The sequence below is a fragment of the Astatotilapia calliptera genome, chromosome 12 (genome assembly GCF_900246225.1).
Source record: "Astatotilapia calliptera chromosome 12, fAstCal1.2, whole genome shotgun sequence".
Lineage (NCBI taxonomy): Eukaryota > Metazoa > Chordata > Actinopteri > Cichliformes > Cichlidae > Astatotilapia > Astatotilapia calliptera.
Window position 1 is genome coordinate 32,951,407 of NC_039313.1, and position 25,352 is coordinate 32,976,758.

The 25,352-nt window shown below is 40.1% G+C and overlaps 1 protein-coding gene across 3 annotated transcripts in view; it reads left to right on the forward strand.

Moving 5' to 3' along the window:
- The first annotated feature begins 7,299 nt into the window (after positions 1–7,299).
- The window catches only part of eeig1a (estrogen-induced osteoclastogenesis regulator 1a), a 31,174-nt gene continuing 13,121 nt past the window's right edge, over positions 7,300–25,352 (forward strand). Inside the window, exons 1-3 of one of the 3 annotated variants that reach the window (XM_026186539.1) lie at positions 7,300–7,459; positions 7,552–7,847; positions 25,158–25,278. In XM_026186539.1, the coding sequence (XP_026042324.1) occupies positions 7,705–7,847; positions 25,158–25,278 (264 nt within the window). In that variant the 5' untranslated portion in view covers positions 7,300–7,459; positions 7,552–7,704. Of the gene's footprint in view, positions 7,460–7,551; positions 7,848–19,220; positions 19,296–25,157; positions 25,279–25,352 lie in introns of those variants that run through there. The other 2 variants (XM_026186540.1, XM_026186541.1) reach the window with 2 other exon arrangements.

Genomic DNA, 25,352 nt, shown 5'->3' on the forward strand with positions numbered 1-25,352 from the left:
TTGCTCCTTATCACAGATGCTGATTACCTGTTTACAGCTCCACTGAGGAGGCCACAGCTTTGTTTTGCTTCTTTCATTCACAAACAATGGTCTCATGACCCCCCAGACTTATCTTATATACCCTTTGCAGGAGGCCTGACTTCTATAGGCTGCAAACAAATGGATTAAACTCCATACACAAAGTAAATTGGCTGTATCTCCAGCAACTCCAAAGGTAGAAAGCTTTTTAGAGATTGCTGCATATTAACTAAACTTTATTGGTACTTTTACTTTACTGGAGAGTCTGAGTATCTCTCCACTATTGAAACCCTGTGTCTGCAACTCATCCCCTCACATGATGTTCCCTGCAAAAAGTATTGCATCACTTTGTTTGGCTTGTGGTTGGGTTTTCTTTTGGGGGGGGGGGTTGTCCTCTGAGGCAGGCAAGCTGCTGGCCCATGAAGGCTGGACAAAATGAATCACAACAAGGACGAGCGCCAAAAGCCAAAAAAGGAGCTGAAGTAAAGCCAAGAGTGACCTGCTGAGCCCTTGAGGATGAGGCAGTCAGCTGATTCTGAATTTCAACAAACACACACACACACACACACACACACACACACACACACACACACACACACACACACACACACACACACACACACACACTGACACACTCCTCTGCATGTGTCTAAACTGTCAGGCAGTGGAAAGGTCTCAGTTTTGATGGAGACAGCTTTCCACTGTATTTTAAGCCGGGTTAAGTTTGACCTCTGCCTACGTGAGTGTTTACTAAAGTCTTTCTCTTATAATACTTCTGGCTGGGATTTGGAATGACTCTGCAGGCAAATATGTTGCTATAAATAGTGTACATAGTATTTTCTTGTGTCTTTGGCCAGTTGTATTTGTTTGTCCGCACTAACTGGGGGTGGGGGCGTGGGGGTATTTGTCCGCAAAAGTCTGGTTCTGTTGGGGTTCCCACTGTCTTCAAGTGCTTGCTAACAGGGCATTGTCTGATTATTGGGACTTTTTCTACAATGCTGTATAGTGTCCTGCTGTTGCTATACAACATACTGAAATTAAACTCCCAGCTTAAAAATCAGCATCCTTCTATCTGAGACAGTGTATTTTATAGAGCATATGAAGACTGCCAAGTTACGTATAGTTGTTTACTTTAAATGTGTGCAGCACTCAGAGGTTGAGTCTCTTAACCTAATGAGTGTACCAAAGAAAAGAAGCAAGGTTAATTTTAAGTTAAAAGCATTTTGTACAACAATAGTTGTTCATATAAATAATTTTATATGAAACTCAGAAAAACATCACAATACGAATGGCCTAAATTTTCCTTTAGAAGGCTAAAGTACTTCTACACAGTATTTACATTATGAGACAGAAATCAAAGTTTGTTTTGATGGCAACACGACTAAATTAAGGATAAGACGTTAAACAGTCCCAGTCTTTGCTTCTACTCTTCCAGAACTCTGTCTTACACGGAAAAATCACGCACAAATTAACAAATGAAACAATTATGCACAACCAGTTTAGGTTATGAATGCTTATGAGGAAATTGCACCTACGTCCAGAAAGGATGGCTGCAGCTGCACGAGCCTTAAACATCTAATATTAGCAGCGGGTAGTCACAGGAACGTCAAGCTGCCCAGAGATGTTCCCGCAGCCTTTAACTTTACCCTGCTTGGCATTTCTGTACTTTCTCCTCTGTGTCAGTGTGATACAAGAGAAGCCTGGGATACTCCCTACCAAGAGATATCACACATTTTGTCCAGGCCACCTCAGAAGATCTTTGCAGAGTAAATAAGCTTTTTTTCTCTCCACTTTTTTTGGTTTGAATCTGTGACACACCAAAGGTACCAGGGCATGTATCACAACATCGCTTAAGAAGACTCTCCTGACTTTTCAAGCAACACTAAGCTCCAGCGCCCCCACATGCTTTTTTCAGCTTGATAAAGACAATAAAAAGATACTTTATATTTATTTGAATTACATTGTTTCAGTTCAACGTCTTTTTTTTAGGGCAGTAGTGACGGAATTGAAAATTCCAATGGTGCTCTAGCAAAAGTACAGACTCATGGGACTGTTAATGTTCAACTTTGAACCTTTAATTTAACGATGGTGTGATCTCTGATACATTAGCTGTGTTTAGACTTTGATTCTTGTGGATGCGTGACATGGTCTCCATGGTCTTTGTGTGGCAGTGAACCGTGTAAACAAAGTATTACGATTCCCATTAGTCAATGTTCTTGTTCAGTTTTTGATCAAATATTAATAAAACCAGTGTCTGTGTGCTGCATGAGACACAGGAAGTCAATTAAAAACCTTGTGTACAAGTACTCTTAGTTTCCTAGTGACATATAAGGAGTTTATTCATTATACAATTTGCTGGACTGAAACCGCAACAACCACTTTTAACTTAATTAGAATTAGAAGTTAGTTTTATTTTGACATGTGATATTAAACTCATCTGGCTTAATCCACTTAAGTTGAAGCAGCAACATATATACATATGTTTTAAAATGAAAGCAAATGTCTCTACACAGAGGATGCTGTATGGCAGTCGTCTTGTTCATGTTGCTACAGCCTTAATTATAAGTAAAATAAAAGCTTAAAAATTAACTGGAAAAGTTGTAGGGACAATTACCCATAGTCCCGATTGCAAAATGAATGAGGAGAAACAACCCTTAACTCCATATTTGGAGACAACAGATGCTTAAATATATATAATTTTTGTCCTGTCATTGCCAAGATTTGGAAGAACAATATTTGAAAGCCAGAAGTCACATTTTCTGATACCATAGGGTTGGGGTTATTTCTCAGACCCCACAGGGTAACTGTGAGGGTATCAACAATAATGGCTATGCCTGTATGACAAAATAATAAACAGCAGTAACAACAGCACTGGTGGTAAGAGCAACAATAACAATATGAGGCTTTAATGCACGCATGTAACTCTGAGGTTCATGAACACGTCAGTAAAAGTTCACTAGAAGCATAAACACGTTAACGTGGCCACTGTCGTTGGATGCCCTGCGTCACACAGCAGCAGGTAAAGACAAACAGGACTCAGCAGGAGCACTTTAACCTGCACGGCTGCACAAACAGTCCGTATCTGACAGCAACAGGTGACAGGTGAGGGGGCGTTTAATCATGAGTAACTGGGAAACGTCACAGGGGGACAACATGATAATCTGTTGTTGCCTTCCTTGGAAAAGGCTTTTTATGTTGCATTGTTACTAATCGTTATCATCTGCGATTCACATTCCCATTAAGTCACAAGATTTACGACCTAATTTCAAACACAGAGGAAACATCTTGTCCTTTACAAATCACCTGGTACATAGCAGGTCTTAAAATTGTGTAAATTCAACCTCGGATGAACAAACCTCGTAACATATTACACCGCGTCATTATTCTATTTAACAAAACTTAAGCAAAAATGCAGAAGCAGTGTGTAAAAAACAAAGTACACCCCATGATTCAAAGCTTGCAGCACCACTGTTCATAGTAAAAATGTGAAGTAATCGTTTTCTGAACACTTTATCAGTTTTATGTGTCACTTTGGAAGATTTTTGATCCACTCTTCTTTTCCTGCCACAGAATTTCAGTCAGGTCTGGACTTCAATCATTCTGTTGCAGATTTGTTGGTGTGTTTGTGATCACTGTCCTGTTGCATGAGCAGACAGATGGCTGCACATTTGGCCAATTTGCTGTTTATTTATTTTTGACAAACATTATGCTGTGGATTATAGCCACACATCTTCACTGTGGTTTCATCTGTCCAAAGGACATTGTTCCAAAAAGATCTTGTAGTTTATTCAAATGCTATCAGCCCTTTAGAGAGAAGAGGCTTTCTCCTGGAAACCCTTTGAAACAAACCTTAGAAAAAGTTTTTAAAAAGCCATCATTCTTCAGTCTTTTTTCTTTAACTGTACTGTCAGGAACCTTAACATTTAACATGCTAACTGAGGCCTGTAGAGTCTAAGACGTAGCATTGTGGGGTTTTTTGGGTTGTTTTTTTTTTTCAGTTTTTCGGAGCATTACACAATTTGACTTCAGGGTCAGTTTGCTGGGATGTCCACTCCTGGGAAGATTAACAGCTGTCTTAAATGTTTTCCACTGTAGAAAGATAAACTTAGCCTCAGAACCCTTCTTTCAGATCACTGCTGATGTCATTCAATTCAGTTCCCTTTATATTGTAAAATAAAGACCTGGCAATAATACAGAGAAAATAGAGAAAACCCCATATGAGCAAGCACTTTTGTGACAGTGGGAAGGAAAAACTCCCTTTTAACAGGAAGAAACCCAAGCAACCACGAGTAAGCCTGCAGTCTGAAAGCAAAGTGCTCTGTTGGGGTGATGTGCTCTCTTTCTAGATCCTCTCAGTACTCTTGCGGCAGCATTTTGGATCAGCTGAAGACTTTAGGAAGTTTTCTAGGACATCCTCCTCAGCATTGAGTTAACACACATCTGAATGCTTCAGACCTGCAACCTGTCCTGTTATGCTTTTATAGAGTTGGTCACGCTTCCTGATGAGCATTTAATCAAATGCTTTAGGACAGGTGTGGGCAACTCCAGGCCTCGAATGCCGGTGTCCTGTAGGTTTTAGATCTCACCCTGGGTCAGCACACCTGAATCAAATGATTAGTTCATTGCCAGGCCTCTGGAGAACTTCAAGACATGTCGAGGAGGTAATTTAGCCATTTGAATCAGCTGTGTTTATCTAAAACCTGCAGGACACCGGCCCTCGGGGCCTGGAGTTGCCCACCCCTGCTTTAGGACTATAAGCACCTCACTTCTATTTACCCTCTTAATTCCTGTTGAAGCAGTCAGAATGGACAGGTTTTCAGAGCTTCTGCCTTTGGCCTGGTGTGATATGTCATGTGTTCATCTGAGGTTGCATTTATCCAATTTTAACACTTGCTAAGGACCAGATATTTTTTTTAAATGACCATTTACTGATACATAAAACCTCAGAAGTGACATGACATTAAAAACACAAAAAGGACAAGGAAAGACTTCAATTCACATCAGCTCTAGTACCTTAAACCCTTCAATAATGCACCGTCGTATCTGTCACCCTGCAAACAACACCAACAGTTTGTTAGTGTGACCCCAGCCTAACCTCAGGACACCATCTTCTAAGACTGTCTCGATGTTTCATCTTAAAATCTGGAGGTAGCCATGATAACATGAACCATTTACTGCTTGGGAACATAAATGTAGATTTTTGACTGTTGACAAACAGTTACTGTGAGGTCCAGGTATTTTACTTTATTTCAGTAAGCTCCCTAAAGTCTACCACGAGGTAAATCAGCTGCACACATACACGGATTTAATAGAGAACTTTAAATACAGGCTGAATTTCTTCCAGATCTGTGCTGCCCTCTGTTGGCTGACTGTTTACTGACTCTTCTCATAGATGCACACGTTTCTTCGTGGCATACATTAAACAGCCTGTTTAATGTCAACATATCCTGTTTAAAACAGGATATGTTGACCTGCAGCCTGAAGTGCGCCCATGCAGACACATTAGCAGGCAAGTAAGTCCTGACTTTGATATGACACATCTTCAAATAAACCGAAAACAACAACCCAACAAATCTTTGTGCGAACTTTATTGAAACCTCCTACGACCTGGCGTTCACATATCAGCCTAATCAGCCCAAATATCAAGGAGAAATTAAAAATGCATGCCGAGGAAGAGGAGGTTAAACTTGGTCAACTTTATTTAAACTTTCCAAAGGTTTTAGAGAGTACGGATTAAATAAATAAATCAGTGAGCTGTAAAAATGATTCATGATGTCATCAAGTTTTCTTCTTTTGGTCACAGTGTCTGAAGGAAAAATGCAGAACTAAGGTGAAAAAGGGGAAAGACTGCGTAAATTTTATTTCCAAAATATTAATGTATTTCTAAAAAGAAAAGTTTTGATCCCTGGATGTTCATGGTTCAGTGGTTATTATTAGGTTTTTGCCACTTACAGCTAAATCTGCAAAATCTGCTTAAAGTGAAGTCTGAGCAGCGGTGCTGTGAACCCATCCAACCAAAGGAATTTATAAAAATTTATAAAACCCAGATGGGTTATGAAATCACTGAAAATAATGAAACAAATTAAGTTGCACAAATCTATTTTTTTTAAATGTATTGATTTTTTAAATGTAAAAATAAATTAATATTTATATAAATTTATTTATTCTTTCTTTATTAATGTGTGCTATTTGCAGGTTTGGGGGAAATATTATCAGGTACTTTCAATCCATGTAAAATTATCAGGTGCTAACTGGTGTATAACTAATAAAAACAGACACAAGGAAAAAAAATGCAACTTATATTTAACAAATTCAATTTGAATTCATTAAAATCTTCCGCGTAAAGTTGGTAAGTTTTGAGTTTTTGGATTCCAAGTCCCTGAAGGTAGCATCACTGTGTCGGTTTGTACCGCACGGTGGCGCTGTTTCACGTTGAACGCTACAGCATGACTGGCATGAATGAAAGTCCAAAAACTTTAGGCAAGTTCATCAGCTTGAACCAGTGTAGCACCGGAAGTGCCATGACTCACCTTTAAAAAGTCTTCCACAGATAAAATGTTTCGTGTTCATGCGCCCAAATAAATCTATTACATCTATATTCGTTTCACTTTATATCAGTTATATATTTTTTTAAAGCAGAAACCACAAACCTAGCTAGTTAGTGTTTGAATAGCATCTTGATTAAGTTTGAACATCTGAATGAGTGTTGTGAATTTATTATAATGTAAAACTGTTATTAGCAATCACATGAATTCATTTTTAAAATTGCACATAAATTTGCAAGTTTTATAGTTTTTTTTAAAAATCACTTTAAAACATTTCTGAAAAACCATCAATCATCTATTTCATTACAACAACAAGACAACATTATTCGGCTTATTTTTAAGTAAACTTTAATCTCTGCTTTTTCATTGTACTTTCCTTAACTGTCACTCACACAAGTTGAACAATTAGAGCTGGTATTAATGTATAATTATTTGTTTAAATGATTAGTCAGTGGTTCAGTTACTGAGTAATTTTTTTCTTTTTCTTTTTCCAATTTATGAACACTTTAAAAAAAAATCTTAATATTAAACATTAATTCCAGTAGAATGTTTCTTTTGATAATCACAAATGTATTTATTTATTTTATTTACATTTTAATATCTGTATCAAATAATACGATAAAAAAAATACTTATTTTATCTTAAGTTTGTATATAGTTTGGCTGCCGACAGAAAAAGAAATTAATGCATCTTTGCCTGACAAACATGGTTTAGACTTTATTCTGAAAGGTAAAAACCGGATATTCCTCAGCATACTCTCGTCAGCTTGATGCTGCTAGCTGTAGGTTCCTCCTCTCCGTACTCAAAAGAGAAAAGTAAGCTGAAATGTCTTTTTTCGTCATTCCGTGTTGTTGAACCGCGGCTGGTGAAAGCCAGAGGACCCAAAATGTCCCCAGGTGGGTTTTTTCATTACTTTTAACCCAACACTTCAAGTTTTTTTTCCCACTTTTACGGACATCTTTGAACGAAACGTTTAATTTGTTTTCAGATATCTGCGGTGAATCACGTCCTGAACAAGAGTTCTAATGAAAACACACTGAAAACACCAAGTCGGCACGTTTACTTTAGCACAGCCTTGTTTTTTTACCGTTTACCGTGTTTTCCCCCGTTATTTTTGATAGCTTTGAGAGTCTTTTAAACTATGGCGTTCTTCGTGAAAAAGAAGAAATTCAAGTTTCAGACCCATCTTACCCTGGAGGAGCTCACCGCGGTGCCTTTTGTCAACGGCGTCCTCTTCTGCAAGCTCCGGCTGCTGGATGGAGATTTTGTCGCTACTTCTTCCAGGTAAATACTCCTGAAAACAACCTTAAACGTTTCTTCACACATGCAAAACATTGTTTAAAGTACCATGTTGTGGTCTCATACAGTTTGGAAGCAGTTACGGGAGGTTAAAGTGCATCTGTAGACTAAAGTGCATCTGTACATCTGAGCTTGCAATTACTGCAGTGTGTCTAAAATGTATGCAGGGTATATTAGTATATTATTTAGTACAGATTCGGTGGTTGATTTTTGGGATAAAGATGCAAAAGTTTGCATCTTAGCAGTCTCTGTTATTCCCTGTGTTGTTTTTAAACCTGTTTCTGCTCTGTTTGTGTTGCACCAGCTCGCTCCATGAGTCAGATTTAAACGCTGGGTGTTGCCATGTTAAGTGGTCTATCTGTGTATCTGCATTGGCACCTCTGCTGCACTGGGCTGCCAGACTAAACACAGCAGCAGCACCTCTAAAACCAGCTCATACTGGTCAGATAATCTTGGTGTACCAGCTCTTTCAGCTGTGTCGGGGATGAGACGGGGAAGATAACTCTGATTTCTGGGCTTTTCATCTTCTCATTTGCGTCACATAACTTCAGATTTTCTTCTTCTGACCTTGATAACGTTCATAACTTTCATCTGTTTTTCCTTCCTCGTTCCTGATTTTCTAGATGAGATCAGGCGAAGGACACACAAGGTCTTTGCTTCAGTGTTTCACACTTGTTGGAGGTTGAATGGATACAGTGACTGTCTGAAGTCAGTTTAAGACCCTCCTGCTTCTCTCTCCTTCTTACAGACTGGCTTACTGAACTGACCTCATTGTGTAAAACAATATGAGGCACTACGCTGTTAGTCAGCTAAGTGCTTTATTGGCGGAGGATCTCTGAAGTGCTTTTAACCTGTTTATCAGATCCAACGATGAGACCACAATTTTCCAGATCTGCTTTCCTATTTCACTGGTTGAAATACTCTGCCTCTTTTTCTTCTATTACTGGGATGTTTCCTCACCCTGTTTGGACCTCATGTACATACAGGCCTGCTGAACTTCAAATCCCACAGCTGACACATGTGTATGTGGGGTGGGAGGGGGGGGGGTTCCTGTGCGTACTTAAAAAGCAGGTCATCCTCTTCATCTACCCACTCAGCCTCCCTGTTTGCACGTAGCATCACTGCAGACTGAGTGTGTGAGAGGGGCTCACAGAGGGGAAAGTAAACACACAGACAGATCGGGATCATCTTGATCAGGTTTCTTGTCTGCAGATGTTTCCGTTTTCTTACCTTTCATCAGTGTGGCGGGGAAAACTGTTTGGGACTTCTGTGAGGAGCAGATAATCTCACGGAGGGAGCAAACCTCTGCGGTCAGAGCCCAAAACCTAGTTACTTTGGAGAACATGTTAGTAAATTCAATTACAACACATTTAAAAACAACAGACAGTGACAGCAAGTGATCAAAACATAAGAACATTTTTATTCATTTCTCATGATTTAAACAGCAACTCCCACTGATTTCAAATCTTAAGGGTGGCCTGGCCAAGGCAGTAGCCATACGAGCTTTAAAAAAAACATGAAAATGCAACAAATAAAACATGAAATAAAAGATCTCTAATGTGATATACTATATACAAATACACACAACAAAACACTAGTGGTTTCACCAGAAAAAAACATCAATGTCTCCTGATGATGCTTTTAAAATCATTTGTAGATATAATTTCCTCACCCAGGTCATTTCTAAAATAAGTCCTCAATAGTAACGCTGTGGGAATCTTTAGTTAGATCAATAAAATCAGATTTATGGCCATCTGCATAGGTGTACTGAGTTTGATTGTATTAAATATTGAAACAGAAAAAGTTTAGGTTATCTGGTAAATGGCAGTGATATTATAGTGCTTTTAATTTAACGTTAATGGTGCTCTTAACCTAACACTCAAGAACTTGGAGTCCAGTGGATGCATAAGGGGGAACTGTACGGTTCAGCATCTTGGCCAATGATACTTGAACATGAGACTAGAGGAGTCGCGGATCAAACCACTGAACTTCTGATTGGTAGACAAGCCACTCTACCTTCTGAGACAGCTTTATTGAGCCTCAAATTTGAGAAACGCTTGTGCAAAAGCTGATGAAACTGGAAACGTGATGTATAACAAGAAGCAAAAGCTACTCTAGTGGAATCCACTGACTTTTGCCAGTTTTGTGTTGTAATATAAACACAGAGGTCTCTGAGGTTCAGGGAGATCCATTGTTTTTATTTTCTGCCTTCAGAGGATTGCAGCTCTCACTAAAATGTTTATCTGTCAAACTAAAGCTCCCCTCTGCTGAGGAAAAAAGCGAACTAAATGCCTCCCCTTTCCCTTTCTCTCGGCTCATGTCCCCTGGAGCAAGGACGGCAATGTCTGAGCCCTCTGTGCCCTCAGAGGTCACTCTCATCTCGGGTGGTTATATAACAGCTCAGTCCTTCCCTGGGATCAGTTATCATCTCTGTGACTGAAAACAAGGGCTCTCTCAGAGGAGGGGACAACAACCGTGGCACAGGGAGGCTCCCTCCACGGCGGACATTAGATTAGGGTTATGTCATAGATCTGACAAGCCCGGTCTTTGTATGCAAGGCCCCGCCTTGTTGAAGGTTGGGGACAGTTGGGGTGGGATTAACAGCGAACGTGTCCAGGGGACTGCGCTGTTGGAAGCACAGAGGGGATCACATGCTGCAAATGTGACTGTCTAGCTCTCAGAGCAGCGTGTCAGGGCTTTTTATTTAGTACAATTGGAAACTTTTTACTGAAGCCATAAAATACTCTAGAAAGTGTTTACTGAGGTAAATGGGTAACCAGAGCAGTCGCCCTCCTGTCTATGTGTCATCACTGTTTTAGCCGATGCTAGCTTGCAACCAACCAACGCTCTCCTTTGGAAACATGAGCCGAGAAACAAAGTGTTAACTGTGTTTTGTTTTTTTGTTTTTTTTACTGTGCAAAATCAGACTCGCTCAAGGCTGAGGTTTTTTTTTTTTTTTTTTGAGGGGGGTTGTGTGGCGTCTTTAAACGTTGTATTTTGTCTGAAGAGCAGTGACGCATGACACTAACTGGGGTTATCAAGTCAATTTCCACACTAGAAAAGACAAACATAATATATTTGGAGTCTTGTAGGCGGTGCTTCCCTGCTGGGGTGGTATTAAAGGCGACTGAGTACTATGAAGAAAAATTTATTATATCATGGATTTTAAATCTCATCTGGTGGTAAAAGACTGCCCTGTGGTTTCAAATATCTGTGCGGTTTGTTAATGCTGTTATGGTGGCTTTTACATTAGTCTGAATGACCACAGCAGTGCCTTGCAGGTGGATGTTGCTCAGGTTTAAGCAAAGGGTTTAACTTTTCTGCTTAATAACCTTGTGTTTTCTCCAGAGCCCCCCTAATGTCTGCATACCTGCTGTGTAACACATTGGAGCAACTGAAACTAATAAAGGAGTGTTTTTGCAGGGGTTACTCTCAGTCTGAACTCTCTCTAATGCCACAAAGTGGGTTAATGTTTATACCAAAATATTAAATTGGTAATTATTTTTAACGGGTGCAGTAATTGTTGCCAGCTTTGTGGTTGTTTCGGGACTTACTTGGATAGTTTCAGTTTGGAGATATGTAGCTGCACCCTCCCTGGAGCAAACTGTGCAGAGCTAAGAAGAAAATTGTGAATCACTTCAAGACTTTGCATTGTCTAAGGAGACTGTTAAACATGAGCTTTAAAGTCTAGCTATTGGTGGAATAACTTGGACCCCCCCCCCCCCCCCCCCCCCCCCCCCCCCCCCCCGCTTGGTTGAACTAGTCTGTTCAGAGATGTATCACAGTGATATAACACATAAACTCGTCATGCATGCACGGACTTCTTAGAAACTGAGCTAGAAACGGCTAGAAAGAGTTCAGGGAAACAGAAAACAGAGTTGTACTTTAGTTATAACCTTTTTTGGGAGTTTAGCGTTCTGCATTTATCTTTGTATCGAGGGGTAATTACACTGCAACGAGTATATTTTTATAAAAGTAATACAGTAAATCCCTTTCAGATTGTTTTGCTAATCGAGTGAAACGTTCCTCCAGTTGTCCTGCCTTCATGTAGATCCCAAAAAGGAATGTGCAATCAGCCCCAAGAAGCCCGTAATCACCCAATCCCTTTTTTCCTCTTATAAATCTTTCCAAATGGTTTTGTATTGAAAACCAACAAAGACTCGTTCGAATTTGATTTTTCTTTGGTGCTCACTTTTTTAGGCCATGTGAATATAAAGAAGGCTAAAGATTACTCAAAGTATTTTTTAGAAAGTATAGCTATCTGGGAGGTTATCAGCATTCGAGAGTGTCCACTGCGTCGAGTGTGTTGGACTGCTTGTGGAGAATGTGTTTTCACTCTGTAGAGCTATAGAAACCAGATGGTCTCCGTCTTGATTTGGCAGAAGAACATGCTGCAGGAGTTTGCAGGCTTTATCAGCTCTGATTCTTACGGTTCAAAGTTTACATTTTGGACATTCAAGCTGATTCTTTTAATCCATGCTGCTCCTGATATTTCACCACTGCCTGACACCAGTGTGAAAACACAAACACATCAGCCCTTGATGTATTTCTCTGGCCCTGCTGTGACCATTCCTGATAGATAAGCAGCAGGAGATGGAGAGTGTTTCTGTGTTTCTAAGAAAAACACAGGACTTCTGCAGCGATTTGAGACTCTGAAGAAAGTGTGATCACTTTTTATGACTGCATAGTTATGCCAGTTGTACCTGGCCGACTTTTCCCTGGATCTTGTTCTTATTAAGAATAAAATCTTGTTTTTGTTTTAAGTTTAATTTACACTTCTGTGTTCAGTCTGTATAGCGCCTATGGTATAGCCTGTGCAACAGGCAACACAGTTAGCCAGCATTTTCATTTGAGCTACGTGCCAGTGTTGCAACTGGTCCGCTTCTTATTCAGTCATTCCAGGAGGAGGAAATGACATGTAGTTACATTTCTGCACGGAAATTGTGTTGTAAATTAGATTTAACAAACATCTATAAATCCAACTCAATGTGACTAATGTAATTGTTAGCTTTGACTGGATGCTCACAGGCCAGAGCTCTTGGAAGATGTAAAGCAGAGGGACAATTATGAATTGTCATAGAAGTACTGTGTGTGTGTGTGTGTATATTCATGGCACTTTGGTGTAGTAACAATATGGACTTCCCTCTGCTCTCTGTCCCTGTGTGGGGGGGGGGGACATATGGGACTAACATTAACATGTCCTAATAACAAATAAAAGTCCTAATGTGACCACTAATACTTTGGATTATGTTCGCACTGATTTACTCACTTGCACTTCAGTGTATCTTGCTGGCTCAGTATTGTGTTGCGCTGCCAGCAGTACTTCCAGGATGTAGTTCTTAGGATGTTGAAGTATCATGATCCGTTGGGTGGAGATGGCAGTTTCCGGGCAGTAGTTGTCGCACATCACCGACACTACTGCTGACTAATCCAACATATAATGATGAGTACATCAAAGGCATTGTAGCCCGCTTTAACTGTATAAATAGTTTATATCAGTAAAGAGAATCCAAAGTAGACTTCAGTGATGAATCTGTTCTCTTAGTCACAAACATCTCTGTTAATGTGTGCCACCCTACTTCTTCTGCACTCCGTGCTTTAATGTTTTATTTCTTCTACACAGTTTATAAAACTGTATCACGGGGCATTTAGTCATTCTTTGTATCTGTAAAGTTTTGGCTCGAGCGAAAGCAGCTGCAGGGGAGTTCAGTGGAAACGCAAGCAGGAAACCATCCAGCCACCTCTGTTTTAAACCACTTTTGGCAAATTCCCACCAAAATGTACCTGCACTGCTTTAATGCACAAGTGTGCAACCATGATGAATATTGGAGCCCCTTATTTTGTTAAGTCTACAGATGTGTGCCACGTGACAGAGAGAAGGGAACGTCCAAAACAAAAAATAAAACGTAAGGAAGACATCCAGAGAGGAGCGGGTTTGCGAGGAGAGTTGAGAAATACGACTGGGACGTGGCGCTCCTCAACAGCTGTTTCCTGTTTTCCTCTCACTTTTCCAGCGGTTAGCGCTTTGCTGGGATGTGAGGGGAGGCGCGTGGGGTGTGGCGGGGGGGTTTTTGGATGTTGGTGGTCTGGTATCTGACCAGGTAATCAACGTGAACTTCCTCCATACAAGGGCTTTCCTGTTGTGAAACTGATTGTTAGGGATTGCAACTGTAGAGCTGACCTTTTTCATTATCACACATGTGTGACAGCAGAGCTTCACAAAAGTTGACTGCAACCAACAAGAGACGAGAAAGTCGACTTTATCAATAGTCAGAATGACTCCAGTGTTAGGTTAAGGCCCCGAAGAGGCTCGTTGATTTGATTTCCCTTGTGGGTTTAAGATTCCAGAGCCCAGACTGTGGTGTTTAGCCGCATATAAACCCGCTGATGATTGCATCCAAATTACAGCCAAATTATTATGACATTAAAATGTAAGAACTATCAGTTTGGTTTGCTTTTTTACTCCTAAACTGACAAATAGTGAAAGGAAAAATAGCCGTCAGTTTTACAGAATGCATAACTCTTCTCTGTCTTATAATTGTTTTAAGCTTTAGGTTTAGGATGTTAGTTGGACATTACAAAAAGAAGGTTGATTTTCCAGGTGGTGTTTGACCTAAACAGATACAGGTGAATGCAGTGGTATGCTGACATTTGCCGTTCTTTTCCTGAAAAAAGCTTACCGTTTAGTCCAGCTCAAGGTTATGTGAATAAAAGTGATACTTTTGGGTGGTGAGGTTTGCCTAGAAGAATGAAGAGGTACTTGCACTGTCTTCATCCTACACTGGTGCTAGTCTTCTGGGTTCTCTGTTGTATTTTGTTTTGCTTCCATCTGCAAGGGGCGGTTGGGGTCATGGTGAAAACTGTAGCCGGCAGGAACAGGAGTTTGCCCTTGCAAGATAGGGGTCATGGTCAAAACCATCCGCTAATCCTGCTTCCATGTCTCCCACCATTTTTGCCTCGTTTTCATTAAATAGATTGGTTTAAATCTTAATTATAGAAATACATGATATGATGGTTCTATAGTTAATTTGTATTTGTGTTAAATAATGTTTTCAGTATTGAGCAAAATGAGTAGGACTGATGTAACAAATTTCCCACGTGTGGGACTAATAAAGGTTATCTTATTTGCTGTAACTGAGCATGTTGTACTTCACTGTAACCAGGGCCAAACTACCTATGAATTTGACATTTAATTGATAAACTTCCCATTTAAACATATTATTTTCCAAGAAATACTGAATCATCAAAGGGTTCCACATGTGAGCTGTTTAATTACTACCTTTGAAGTCTACGTTACCATTTGCTCTACTCATTTCCCCTCAGTTCCCTTCACTGTCTGAAACGAGCCGTTTTAGATCCCCCCCCTTTAAGGCCACCCTCCCTGTAAGCTGACTTTCTTCTGATTGGCAGAGGGGAGATGAACATATTTGGGACGTCCCCTCATACAGAGCCAATAGTAGGACAGAATAGTCTGTTTAGAGTTGTTTTAAGCTTTAGGTTTTGGCTCACAGGGATTATTTGTACATGCGCTGACCTTGTTATGTGAAACTTTGGTCGTGTTTAATTTGAACATAATGACAGATAATAAAGAAAAATAGAAAAATGAGCCGCTGGACTAACACTGACACATTTACACTGATGATGATCAGTAGGTGTATTTAAAAAAAATAAAATAAAATACACGATAAAAAAGTTAAAGCAGCTGGAGGAAGTAACTTTTGTTCTCAAATGGTTGTTAAAAGGGTGATGGCGTCAGCGAGGATCGACCCTGTGGCTTTCTGACTCCTCGCCCGTTCCTGTCCCCGTCCGTGGACTCTGCAGGATCCGTCTGCTTCCTCAGCACTCTGCCGTCTGGCTGTTTATCTGAGCGCTCGATACGACCCGACCGGGGTCCTGCCTGAATGTTTGTGTTTCTTGTGCGGCCGCGGGCCCCCGGAGCCACGCAGCCGGGATGAGCGATAAGGATCCCGCTCTGCCGACATGTTGAGTCATCACATGTGAGGTCCGGTGGAGGGGCAACTCAAATCACAGGCCACAAGTTTATATCTCAGTCTTGCAGGCTGAGTTTAGTGTGTAATCACAACTTTAATGATTGTTAGTGGAGAGATTGTCTTTGCTCTAGGGGTCATTTAGGCTCAGTTTTCCCACATTACAAGAGAACTGAACGTCTGAAGAGCAGGAACATGAACTCCAGTAATCTAGCCATGTCAGTTTTAATAATGTTTTTTGGCAGCTCAGAGAAGGTCGGAACAAAACTGATTCCAGTTCCTGTAACTTTAGCTCACCGTGATGGATTTATTTTTCATCATGTAAGGGTTTCCGAACAGCAGTAGCAGATGTGATTCGTAGATTCTGGTGCTTGAACCTCTGAGACACCACAAAACTGTTTGTCAGAGATGAAGCAGACTGTAAATAAATAGTCAAAATTTAAGGAAACTGTCCAAGATGACTTTCTGTGTTAACATTTTAAAAGAAGTTGGCGTTTTAGAAAATGCTTTCACCTGAAAAAGATCAGCGTTCTGCTCAAGACAGGCTGGATTAACACAGTTGCACACAAACATAAGAAAAGATATGTAAACTTGTGTAACATTGACAAGATTGTATAGAGCTGTCTTAGCCCAGCACAGATAACAAAAATAACACCAAATAAATGATAAATAGTTCCTAATAAAGACAACAGAACAGGGGGTGCTGCTGAAAAGGGTTAAAACTGTGCATCGCAGCCTAGTTTCCGCCGATGTCCACCAGTAATGAGCCAGTCCTCACAGACTTCCACCAGCACAACAGTACAAGCTGTGGTTTATTTATTTATTTTCTTTATAAGTTGCACGTTTTAAATCTGTTTCCTGTAGTTCATTTGTAAACTGAAAAATTAAGTTATTTTTCATGTCGAGGCGTTCCTGTCTCACCCTTTTTCTCATGCTGTGTTTCCGGTTTTTGTCTCCACTGTATCTCCTCAAAAATACTCTGAAGAGTTACTTCATATCCTTTATTTGCTCTTCTTAGTTTTAACCTCGTTTCCTATGTCCTCTTCCTGTCCTCCTGTGCTTTTGTCACTCAGTTTGCAGATCTTATGCTTTACTAATACTTCCCAGTCTAGCCAGGATGTTACCGTTTTATTTAATCTGTTGGTCTTCTTTGGTTTTGGTTTCATTATTTGACTTCAAACCTGTTCTCCTGTACGAAAACCTAACTGTGTTTTCAGTTTGATCGATGGTAAATTAAATGTGGATAGTGATGCTCGTTGTAGAAGTTTGACAGCTTGTTTTCAGCTGCTGGAAAATATGCTTGGATCAGAGCAGATTTCTTTTATAAATACTCGTGATTTGGTTCAAACGTACCGGATGATGAAAGGGTTGCCTGCAGGACAAGCGCTTGGAAGAGGACAGGCACAGTCACGGCCTCCGTTTAGTTTTTTTTTTTTCCTCACAGGCGGTTTCATGTCCTCTGTTTATGTGAGCTCTGTCCGGCTGTGGTGAGAGCAGTTTCAGCATCTGTCTTCTGTCTCTGCAGCTTGTTTTTACTGAGCTGCAATCGCAGCACAGCGCAGAAATGCTGCTCCCATGAAGTCTTTCATTTTTGGGGGGTAAACCAAGTGTTTTTGAAGCCTCTAAAACAGTTTATATAAGGTTTATTTTAGTAAGTGAAAATGTTTAATCTGTGTCCTTTGTGATGTGTGATAGTGCACATACTTGGTAAGAAAGAATGTATTCTTTACAACATTCTGATGTCTGTCAGAAAAAATAAGTCCTTTTTTGGCTCATGGTTAAACTTGAAGGTTTTGTTAAATCCTACTTACAAACAAATGGGATCAAAATATATTGGTAAAGTTTTAACCCACATACTGTCTCACATAACAGATTATGGATTAGGATGAAGACAGCTGATAGCTGTAACATCTTTCAACAGCTTAAATGTTTGTTTTTTTTGACAGTTTCAGTATCAAACTCTTTCTTTTTGTTTTGTTCTATATAAATGTTCATATAAGGTGAACAACAAAGCAGCAGCTGTTTGTAGGTATTTCAGTATAGCTTTAATAACAACTTGTATTTGTAGGTTTGCAGCAGTTTTGAAATTTACTGCAAGCTGTGATCAGAAGGAGTTGAAATGACGCAAAAGCTCAGGTGACGGTGCTTTCTCCCTGTCATTGTGTTTGGTGTGTTACTTCTTTTGAGGCTGTCACTGCACTTATGGTAACCGAACATGTTGTCATCAACCACATTGATGTCGTTTTACATCACTTGTCTCTCCACGAGTGACTAAGTGAGTGAGGAGCAGTAAAAGGAGGTGCACTCAGACTGAAAGTGTGACTAACGGTGTGAATATCATCAGCAGTAGACTGACTCTCTAACTGACCAGAAATGAGATTCGTCCAAATAAATTGAATGAACAACTACAAAGTCAGTTTATTCTGACTTTGAACGACTGTTTTTCTTTTCCACCAACACAATGCTGGACTTTCCACTAGAGAAAGTGGGATGTTGGTGCCAGAAAGCTGCTGCTGGCACAAAATTAACTGCGTGCATCACAGGTATTCTGTCTTCTCTGATTCTTTTATGTATTTTAATGTTTTAATGCTCCAGCCAGTTCTGCCTTGTTAGCCTTTGGGAACCATCCCACATTCTGATAAGCTGCAGAGCCACACCTTAACAGGAATCTGTATATTTTTCCAGTTTTCTTTTCTCACCATATATTTATTTTATAAGCACAAAGAGTTTGAAGTTTGAAGCTGGGTTTTTGTTCATACAAAATCCTGTATTTGCAGCTGACTCTTTTTCCCAACTTCTTCCAGCTGAGGTGAATCAAACCCCCTGATACAACACGTTGACCTTTTCCTTTTAGGTCAGTGTTGAGTGACAGGGGCAGCCTTTGCAGATTTTAATTTCAGGGCTCATGTGCGAGCTGTACGTAGACCTCAGTCTTAATAAATGTCTGGGTCAGATCAGAATTGAAACGAGGCGGCTGCTGGATGGGGATTTGGAGTGTTTCCTTTGGTTTTGTTCCAAGGTTGTTTTCGTTACAGACAGCCGAGGCACATGTAAAGAGCAGAAGCCAGAGCTGGTGTGAGCAGAGCCAGAAAGCACTCTGTTAAAACCTCTTCTGCAGAATTTGGGGTAATGGGGGAGAAACTCACGGCAGCCTCCTCCTGCATTAAAGGAAAAGTGTGAGAGTGAAAACAGGGAACAGAAGAGAGTCAAAGGCAGTAGGTGAGATTAGAAACAAACACCTTGTAAAAATGTACCAGGGTGAAGCCGAGTGTTGGTGTGAGCTGCTCCTCCGCCTCCTCCTCCTCCAAGCTGCTGGGAAAGCGGTCGGTGGATTTGAGTGCGAGGTTTCCATGGAGCCTGAACAAAGCCATCTGGACTGAGGAATGTGGTTTGGGAACGCTCCACCTTACACACTGACTGACCAAAAGCGTGGGGGTCCTGATAAGTGTGTGTGTGTGTGTGTGTGTGTGTTCTTGTGTTTTGACTCTTCTTGGAACCTCACTCGTTTCCAGGGATAGAGAGATTAAAACATTTTACCTTCCTTCACCTCTTTATATGGCCTGTTTGGGAATTAGACTTTGGTGAAGGGTTAAAGTTTTAGGAGGGGGTTGTGCATGTAGTAAGTTACAATAGATTCTCTTGTCATTTGTTTAGAAGTTAAAAACTCAAATGTTGATTTTAATAAAAGCAACAAACTTTCTTTGGATAAGCCAGCACATGATGTCTGATTATTTTAGCTCCATAAAGCCGTAAACAACAGGTTTTATATGTGAGTAATACTGCCTCTTCTTTGTAATAGACTTCCAGGCTAATAAATACAATAACAAGGAATAAATAATTTAAATGTAGCCAAAGAACACCGTTTAGGGCAATAAAAAACATAGAAGCAAAAATGTAAACTGTTTAGTACTTTTAATTCTTAAATTATCTTAAACAGAAAACACATATTACATGCTTTTATATATGCAAGTGTGATCTGTTCATTCCCCTGTAGTAGGATGAGTTGCTGTTAAAAGACAAGAGCTCTGAATAATATGACTAAAATGTACTCAGAATAGTATTTAATTCATTGTAAACGTGCAAACGTGTAACTGGCTCAGCTGTTTAACATTTGCTAACTGTGAGAAAAAGAATTAAAAGAAGAAGGAAAAACATAGTGGTACAAATCACACAACACATCGTGGAGAGCTATGAATAAAGATGAAGGGGGGATGGGAGTGTGAGGAGCAGCTGCTGCTAACTATAGACACTGTGCGTGTCGTTTGAGACAGCTCGACCTCATGTACACTGAAGTGGCTGAAATTAAAAGTAAAAGTAAAAAAAAAGATTTTTAACTGAACTCCTGATCTGACTGTCTGACTGGTCCAGAGCAATGTTTTTAGGCCAGTTTTCCATAAATTTGTGTAGTAGTGTTTCCTTAAAGAGTGCAAGCAAATTCATTATGCATATTCATGGGCTACACATGATGAATCCTTTTGATTTTAATTTAACATGTAAGTGACCCAAGTGTAGAAGTGGAAGACTAAAGGTGGCATGTTTGTTCTCCCCTATGAAGTTTTTTCAAAGTAAGTTATGTTTGATGCAAAAACATCTGCTAAGCATGGACTATAAAAGATGGACGTAGCTTCTGGTCTGAAAAGTGAATCCCGTGCACAAATGCTTTAAAGCTGCACTTTTCTTAATGGCCACCAGGGGCTGATACCCATTGTTGGTAAAAGACCAGTCCTGTACAGGTCTGTGGGAATAACGGCCTTCATATGAGACCTTAGTAAATACCTGATGAGTTTATGTGGTCAATCACTCGTTTGAAATGATGGTGAAGTATATTTTTTAAAACAGGATTATTCGGGCTAATGATTTGTGATTAACAAGTTTTTAGCCAATGAGCATTCGGTTTTCCAGTTGGATCTATCCGGCAAGATGGCGAGAAAGCTCATCTTGACAGTTTTAAACTTGACTTCACAAACCAGCAGAGCACATGAGAGTAGCTGCGCTTTGGGTAAATTCAGAAAAGTAATCACTGATTTTTCTGGAGTTAATTATGCCTAATGGAAATGTTGCAAAAAACCTAATTGACGACAACACAGACATCCATTTGTTCGTCCATCAATCCATCCACTTGTCCAGCCATCTGTCTATGCATCATCTCCATTATCTTATCTGAGGTCTGGTTGCGGTGGTAGCAGGCTAAGCAGATTATACCAGACATCCTTCTTCGCGCTCAGCCTTTCCAGTTCCTCCAAGGGGATTCTAAGGTGTTCCCATGGTAGTAGACCCAGATGTCAACCCAGCAGGTTCTGGGTCTTCCCCAGGGTCTCTTCCAGTTGGATGTGCCTGGTCTCCTAACCAGATCATCAAACTTCCTCAACTAGCTCCTTTCGTTTCATAGAAGCAGCAGCTCTACTCTAAAGATCCCTCTGGATATCTGAGCTCCTCATCCTACCGCTAATGCTGAGCCCAGCCACCCAGCAAAGGAAGCAAAGCTGCTTGTGTTCACAGACTTATTCTCGGTAATTCAGAAGTTGACTCGATGAGCTGAGCGTGTAGGGATCATCTACAAAGTGTAACAGGAAAAACTAAGATACTTCAAACACACATCACTGGTCTTCTGTTGGTTTTGCTACTTTAGTGTTGGAATAAAGACTTTTTCGAGTCACTTTTGTACTGTTTCATGAATATCCTGCAGCTTAATTCATTTTCTTTTTTGTTGTATTGGTTTTCTGTGTTGAGCAGTCACTGGGAGTTGTTTGAGTGTAAATGTTCCTCTGTACAGTTCGAGGGTGCTGTGTGGGATTGGTGAGGAAACACTTGGTGTATTGTCACACTAACTTTTAAATCCAAAGGAGCTGTAATAGAAATTGAGCTCATTAGTGCTGATCACGAAGCCCACCGTGTCTGTGATTTATATGTGGTGGGATTAAGGAGGCGTCACGCAGTTTAAGTGACTCCAGAAACATTTGGCTGTCCATTTAATCTATTCCTTCTCAGCATGCTGTTACAGACTTTCCAAAATGAGCTGTTTGCCATTTAGAAGGAGAAAAACATGACTCTTTTTTTTCATCTCATTTCACTCCTGATTGACAGAACATTTACACAAATTATGGGGCTTTTCAGCAGGATGGTATTTAACAGAAATGTTTGGCTGACAAGATGATGGTGATTCACAGTAAAGTGTAGATTCTCATAACTTCACAATAATAAATACTAACCTTTACGTAGTGTTTTCGTCCCCCCATAATGAGCATGCCCTATAGTATTTTAGAGATTTAAGAACAACTTGAAACATCCTGACTTTGGCTTTTTTTGGATGTCTCTCCTTTAGCACCAAACATTTATATTTAGGTGCAAATAACACACTGCTACTCGCAACGAAACACTGCTGGCACATCTCAGTAAATTTTAACTCAAATACCAAAAAAAAAAGACGTTTATCAACAAAAAAGACATTTTCTTACCTCATTTTTGGTGGAGGTAAGAAAAGACAACCTGTGAAAACACCTAAAAGTTTTACAAGTTTAGACACGTTCAACCTAAAGGAAACTGCTTGCTTTAAGCAGAGCCATTCTACTTCCTACTGATCCCATTGTACAGCAGTTGGCTGAATTGAAGCCTAGCTAAAATACATATTTGATTGCATGCAAAATGTGGAAGTAAACAAAACATTTCTTACAGAGAGGCCAATTTAGCCATATAAGCTAGCTTTCTGCTAATTAATGCTGGTTGGTCATCTAAGGTTTTACAGGGTGTTCTTCCTTGACGGTACCCATTTACAAGCAATAACTTGAAGTCAGAAGCATAATCACTCCACAGCAGAAACTTCCATGTGTGCTTAGGAAACATCTGGATTTAGTAGTTTATCACGAGGTGTTAAATTAAAATGACAGATGATATAAAGTGTTTTATCATACTGTGATCTCCCCAATATTAACAGAAAGATGTTTCACTACAATTGAAACCCACAGAGAGAGAACAAAGAAATGTTCATGTTGTCAAACCCTTGGTTAAATGATCAAAATTATAATTTTTTTAACCCATGAAATGTAATCCGACAATGTTCCTGCTCATTCTGCAGAATGTGTGTCTTTTCTAAAAACTCCAAGTCCACAGAGTGTATGTTCACGGTTATATTTAAAGTTCTTTATTGTAACTTATGGTGTGTTTATATTAATAAACATTAACTCAGGGCTGGCTTCAAACGTTTGGCACTATGTCAAAAAAGGCGTATTATGTGAAATCAGTCATCTGTGTCAGAATGCTTCACTGACTCATGTTTCAGGGTGTTTGCTTTAATAACGGTAGATGACTAGTGACTGTCAAAGCCGGACTGGAGATTCTGTTTGTTTGCTCAGTACATGTATAAGAATTGTTATAAATGACACACAAAAGATGATGAGAGCAAACCTGTGGAAGAATCTGTAACAGCCCCCAAAAAGAAATCCGAAGCAAAACTTTTTTTATTTGGGGCAAAATCTGCAAACTTTTTAAGCATTAAAAAAAATAAATAAATAAAAGATTTACTGGCGATTCTGTACATGTGTTGTTGGTGTCCTCGAGGCCACTGAAACTGAAGCTAAATTGGTAATCAAAATCAAAATAACTTCCCAGAGAGGGATGCAAGTGGTGAGACTTGCTTATAGAAAGACTTTGGCTTTATTCCTCAGTGGTTCTTGTGCTGGCATCACAATAACTGGGAATGATGGCCATGTCATTCCTGAAAATAGAACCATTTCTGGGAATTTTCCTATTCTAGAAGCTCAAACATTACAGAACATGCTCATTATGGGGAGAGATTGCTTTGACATTTGGGAATGCGGGTGCACAATGGTTAGCTTTCAGTCATTTTTTTTTAAATAACCAACTAATGGATACAACTTTGACAGTCAGTGACTCTAAATTTGAATAAGAGTTTTAACTAAAACTTTTATTCTTTGCTTTAGACTTCGCTTATGACTACATTTCAGTGGCGCTGGAGGTGGTTAGTTCAGTAGCCCCAGTGCTTCCTGACTTCCTGGTGGCTAGCCTGACCCCAGATAAGCTTGTCCTGAGGTCAAATGTACTTTACCTTCTCTGTCTTGGACTCCACCTGCTAACCAGAACCTTCAGTAAGTGTTAAACTGGTTTTTGTGCTGTTCCACTGAGGAGACTGAGACTCTAGAGAAGAATAACGAGTGCTAGCGTCAGTCTAAGCCCACAGAGTTTGAATTCACTTTGAGAATCGGCTGATTTGTTTGAATCTTGCAGCTAAAATGTTTGCAGATGCAAGCATCGTCCAAGCTGCCAATGCCACAAATGAAATCTGATTCTGTGGGAAACACTTAAATTGGATAGATTTCCACGAACATTTCCACATGCTTAAAAGATCCTGCTGCAATGTCCAAATACCAGGAAGGCTAATGACATTACCATTAGCTACAATAGTGGTATGCTAAAATGCGCTTGCTTATTTTAACAGCTTATGTTTTATATTTATTAGAAATAAATAAAACATGAGCTCTAAAATAGAAACAAAAAAGATCTTGATGTCACACCGGACTGCAGAAAATCCAATTTTGATGGGAATTTCATCTTACCAACACGTTACACATCAAGTGCTTTATTTGATTACGAACTCCAAAGATCTGGATGCACATTTTCCCATCAGCTGCTGTTGTGGCGTCTCTAGGACACTTCTCAGGAATTTGTTTTCAGGAACAAACAGATCACTGAGCCGGTCTGTTTTTACACCTATTGTTCTGTTCCCACACGTTAACCAGGATGCATGGGTACTTAAAGGTTTTTCACAAGCCAGTCTGGGTTTTCACAGAAGTCTCGTCACCATTGTAAACCACTTCCTTGATGGGTTTCTTGTCAGTCAGACAGGTGGGAAAATCAACATTGTAGGTCGACGATGTGGGGTTTGTGTGAGAGGCCGAGACAATCGTAAACGTTTTTGAAATGAAAAATTGTAATCGGTGTCAGAAGCCCTGGGAGCCGACTCTGCCCTGCAGTTAGTTTTGGAAAAACTGGATCATGACATGCTTTCTCAGCACAGCTCTGATGAATCTGATCCTCAGTGGACACACTGGTCATGAGGCTGTGAGACGGGTATGACAGGACTGGAAAAAATGTGACGTTCTGAAGGCAGAGAATATAGCGATGTTTGTTTTGACCTTAAATTGAGATTGGGAAAATATTCTGCTTTTAATTTAGGTCTGTGTATAAATACAGACTTTATGTTTGTGCAATCTGGCATCGTTTTCAAGTGAGGAGTATGAAGAAATGCAAAGGCACTGCAAAATGTAATGAAGCCTGTTTTTCTGTCTTACAGAGAGGAGGTTCACAATCACTGTGTGCGCTGGAGGAAGAGGTTTACCTTTGTGTCCAAAATGAGCGCCAACCCCCACACTGGAGTTCTGGACCCGTCTGTCTGCAGGGTGTCAGTCAGGAAGGTACGCCTGTCAAAGTGGCCTCGTCAGCTCTGGGGACAAACTTTGGGTTCCTAAGCTGCTCAAAAAGATGAAGG